Source organism: Saccostrea echinata, unplaced genomic scaffold, assembly GCF_033153115.1.
Source record: "Saccostrea echinata isolate AGI-Se365-2 ecotype Australia unplaced genomic scaffold, CSIRO_AGI_Sech_v1 ptg000060l, whole genome shotgun sequence".
Lineage (NCBI taxonomy): Eukaryota > Metazoa > Mollusca > Bivalvia > Ostreida > Ostreidae > Saccostrea > Saccostrea echinata.
The window spans coordinates 1,851,967-1,856,914 of NW_026889809.1; the positions used below are offsets into that span (position 1 = coordinate 1,851,967).

At 36.5% G+C, this 4,948-nt stretch overlaps 1 protein-coding gene across 1 annotated transcript; it reads left to right on the forward strand.

The window, feature by feature from the left end:
• The first annotated feature begins 1,130 nt into the window (after positions 1 to 1,130).
• LOC133175021 (neurogenin-1-like) lies at positions 1,131 to 2,556 on the forward strand. The gene has a single exon (XM_061310114.1). The coding sequence runs from the start codon at positions 1,351 to 1,353 to the stop codon at positions 1,930 to 1,932; it is 582 nt and encodes a 193-aa protein (XP_061166098.1). The 5' UTR covers positions 1,131 to 1,350; the 3' UTR covers positions 1,933 to 2,556.
• The last annotated feature ends 2,392 nt before the right edge of the window (positions 2,557 to 4,948 follow it).

Consider the following 4,948-nt stretch of genomic DNA (forward strand, 5'->3'; position numbering starts at 1 on the left):
CAAACTCTTGTAGAGTTGACGTATTTGTGTCTGCTTTTTCAGCATGAGATACGCACTAGACATGTGACCTGGCATACTTTTTATTGAATGGCCAATTTTTTTATCCAATCCAATCTCGAAATTACCTGGGAAAACAACATACTCAGCACTCCTTCTGACAAAACTCAAAGATTTCGTAATCTTTCAATTCCCTGTTTAGTGCAGTTTTATCTCATTAAAAAAATAAATTCGTGGAAGAAAAAGAAGTCTTTTATCGTCACAACAGGGGACTATGGGTAATAAATGAAAAGCCTTATTTACATCTCCGTTAGATCTGGAGATAATGCACTGACGCGACACAGAGCTCGCACGTGTACCTCGGTACTAAAACAGAACAAATACGGAATAAATTGAAATAAAATTGACTTATTGTTATTTCAGTGTATATCTCTGAAATATAAGGCTGTATACTGTATAATATCTGTGACCCTCCGATCACAAATGAGTACAGGTGTCCGTAATAAACGTTATATCATCGAAGTTTTTTTTTTAACGCATTCATTCAACTTTATGTTTGATTCTGTGGTAATACAAAATTACTTTTTAAACGTTAATAGCCTCGCTGATATTTTCATGTGGTAGAATATTTTATTCTGTACTATCATTACAATTATAACGACAATATAGAGCTGCTATACGCCTGCACACAGGTTCATTTATTTGCATAAATTTGCCGGTATGCACGTTGACGAGATCGGCATTGGTATTCCGGAGTAAATCATTTCAGGACGCGACTGCACATAAATAATTGCAACCATTGGAAAGGCAGTGCAATAAGACCCAAAGCTCTGCCACAAAAGGGTGCAGACAATTTATCGCATTGAGCACTTCTTGTGTTTCCGGGAACAAAAAACACAAATTTCAAAGAAATGCACAGCTCTCTTAAGCTGAAGATACAGAGATTGCCTACTAAATATGGATGGCATTGTTTATGGGCGTGTCGAAGGGTACGCACCGAGAAACAGCAAGTCGGCCATGACTGTTGAAATATAGACGACAGCCCCTAGTTGATTGGTCGATTAAAATTTTTATCCAATTTCTTCAGGTGGAGTATAAATAGAGAGATATAGTTAACTGCATTTCCATTCCCCAGCTGTCTTATTTTGTACAATTCCACAGTAGTGTGGTCTCCATAACCAGTGTACAAAGTCAAATATCGATAAAACTGCAGGGGATGCCGAAATGAAATTAAAACCCCATGTGTAACACAAGAACAGAGCTACTGAAACAATTCACCTGGAAAACAAGTTTACGATATAAATTAATAATTTAAAAAACTTAACGAAGAGGAGATATTGAAGCTATAGGAAAATGATGCAGGAACTGGTTAGAATGGATTCGTTCATGATTCCATCTTCTGTAATGCGTGCTATCGACACAGACTCCACGCAGAAGACGGGCTTGCCTTGTGCGCTGACGTTTTCTATCCAGGATTTAAACAACAGCCCTCAAACAGACAATATGGATACGGAGAGTTTTGGGACCCCTTCTTCTTATCTTCCTAGTGATAGCGACACACCTCTCTCCACCCCAGAAACTCCCATTACCCCACGGCATGGACTGGTGCGACCAAACCATTTTTTATTTCCCGGTGATTCCGGCTTCCACGCTAGTCACATCTTTCCTGTAAACGGCGAAAAAGTTTCACTGAAAAGTTCTACCAAAGCTAAAAAGCGAACTTCGGTTGCTCCAAGCAAAGACGTTCTGAAGCGCAGACGACTAGCGGCAAATGCTAGAGAAAGACGTCGGATGGAGAGTCTGAACGTTGCATTCGATCGTCTGCGAGAGGTGATTCCCTCAGCTGGAGAGGACCAGAAACTTTCCAAGTACGAAACATTGCAAATGGCTCAGAGCTACATAGGTGCACTACAGGAACTACTGGAGAAAAAGTGAAAAATGAACAGAAAACGGAATCCAAAGCGTCGTATATGCGACAATTGGTTGATTCTTAACTTACTGTACAGAAAATAGAACGAAGTGTTAATTAGAAAACCGAGATGGAATCGCTTTAAAAGGCCCATCTAACGTGTGTTCTTAAATGTACATCACGGGTGACGCAGCGAATTACAGGGAAGAGATAGATTTAAATGTGCCTCTATCTCGCCAATCAGACCCGCATATAATGGGGTGTCACAATAGACGATTTCCGGGCTAAACAGAAATCGGAACAAAATATTGTGATTATGTAATAAGAAACAGGATCTCATCGTCTCGTAAAAATCGCCATTATTGTAGAGACATAAAAAGACGTAAAAAGAATTTTAAAAAATTATTCCGTTTTTCTGTGAAATTGTTACAATTATGTATATTTGTAGCGACCATTGTTGAAAGTTACCACTGCCTAATGAATTTATGTGTAAATTGCTTTTACGTGAAATGCTATATGTAAACATAAACAATACACCGTGCCTTCCTAGCTCTGTTGTTAAATAAGAGCTGCGTGTTATCTTTTTTATGATATTTTATTCTTTTATATTGTGCTCCTTCTCCGCGCAGCTTTTTGTTCTATGTTAACTCAAAATATACACAATTATATATTTTGTATATTTCAACAGATTTTTTATATTTTTTTTACAAATTAAAAAAACAAACAAACCAATACGGTTGATTGTTTAAATTAGTTATCTCTACAGCGTGTTGGAAAGTGTACGAGTTAGCGTGGGTCGTCTTTTTTGACAGCACCTCTGGGGGTGGCGGAAGGATAACCCTAACCAAATAAATCGTTGCACAGATTAGATTTCTGTTGACAAAGACACGCGACAGGTAGTGGGTTTTTTTTAATGAATTAAAACAGCAAGCGTTGTAAGCAATAATTTTATAAATTGTCCTTGTCAAATTGATCGGACGAATGTGTTGAGCTTGCTTAAAATAATTCTTCACATTAAAGAAGGACAACTTACCCAAAGTAATTTGTATCTTTAGAAAATGTATCAGTCATGGCCGTAGGAACCGGGGGGAGGGGGCACGGAGGGGCCGTGCCCCAATAATTTTGCCGATATATAGATTACTATAGAAAACATAGCTACTATGCTCGTGCCCCCTCAATAAAAACGTCTGATGACCCTTTTTTTTTTTTTTTGCTTGTCAAGGAATTTTTGGTAGTTGATAGTGCCCCTCCAACTGAAAATGTTTGGCTGTGCCCCTCCCCAAACTGAAATTGCTTCCTACGGGCCTGTCAGTAGAAGTAATATAGGGGTGGGATGGGGGAGGTGGTTATTTATCATACGGTTATATCGTATGCCCCCACTTTTGCAGTATACAGCAGTGGATTTTACGTTAATTAGTAGTAACTACAAGGTATATATTGACATAAAAAAATGAAATAAGGCTCGAACCACCACCATGCATTGAATTAGAATTGTGCTTAATTTGAGCAAGATCATGCATGGAAATAGCCCCCCCCCCCCTCCGACATGCAATTATGTTCTCTTATAAATTAGAGACAAAAATTGAACAGATCAAACCATGCATTTAGAAAACATATCTTCAATAAGGTCTCCCTGTGCAGAAAAAATGCCAGAAATATTGGAAAATCAAACAGTACATTCTTTAAAATTATATTTGTTAATCTTTAGAGATTTTTACCTCGAATTAATAAAGATAGGTTTTATAGAATAAATAAAAACCAAGATCTCGTACTGTTTACTCTATAGGCAGGTTTCTACGGAGGTGAAATTCATGTTTTGTGTCCTTCCTTTTGCATTATGCAGCACGTCATTCAAAACTATAGGCTTCCTTAGCGGTCATGGACGATTTTTTAGGCATAATTTTTCTAATCACAAACATCAAAATCTCACTTGTATTGTATATGATTTTTTTTTGTACTCCCCCCATTTATCTTTTTCTATTAACGTTAACCATATTGCTTTTAATACAGAAAGAGGCTTTTGGTGGTCAAATTAAAGTCGGGAAGGCAGTGTAATCATTTGATGATCTTTTTATACTAGATCTGAACTCATTATTAAAGCGCAGTGCACACCACACGGTGTTACCTGGTAAAGGTGCATTCACTGTTAAGTTGTTAATTGATATTGATAGAAGCCTGCACGTAATTTTGCTCTGACGATATTAAATAATACCGTTTACATTTACAAGCTTGTCATACTAACTACATTTACTTTTGAAGAAAAAATTTCACACGGGAAATTTAACTAGTTTCTTTCGTTGAGGTTGGTATCATATTTTCACTTCTCTTTTTAAGAAATACTAATTCAAAGTAAATCGCCTTTTGTTTGACCCAACAACAAGACTTAGGCGTATGTTTTTATGCATAATTAGTTTTTATAAAATTTAGAGGAAAACGGAATCCTCCAGACATCCCTGAATTCACTGAAAAGAATTTCCGAAGAATAAAGTTAATACGCGCCCTCTAGGGAAACAAAGAGGCGGTGAACAACAAGATAAATTATGCATGTTTTGAAGTTTAATATTTTGTTCATATTGCTTAAATCGATGCTATTCAGATGGTTTTTCAAATATTCCTCTGAATAATTAAAATCTCTGGAACTATTTATAGTTTTTGGGGCTAGAAATTATTGACAGACAAATAGGAGCATGCTTCTACGAATTTCACCTGTACTATCACTAAAGGACAGGCATATTAACGACGTTGAATAATTGATGTCGTGGTATGAAAATCAACCACGAATACTTCTCTCTACTTAGAAAATCGATTTTAATCTTTTAAAAAAAGGTATTAGCGGTGGTATATATGATTTATAAATTTGGCGTGAAAGTTTAAAAGTACTCTATTGCCTATAGGAAATAGCATGCATGAACCCTCGCCACTTCGTGCTTGATTTTTTTTCATTTTAAGGACAGATGATACAAACAAACTTTTCAAAAATCATGAAAATAACAAATTAAGTCACATCACAGTTTCTTAATATTTTAGAAATTTTATATTTGC

Bases quoted from the DNA above. Each gene is read 5' to 3' on its own strand.
- LOC133175021 (XM_061310114.1), top strand. From the start codon at position 1,351: ATGATGCAGGAACTGGTTAGAATGGATTCGTTCATGATTCCATCTTCT.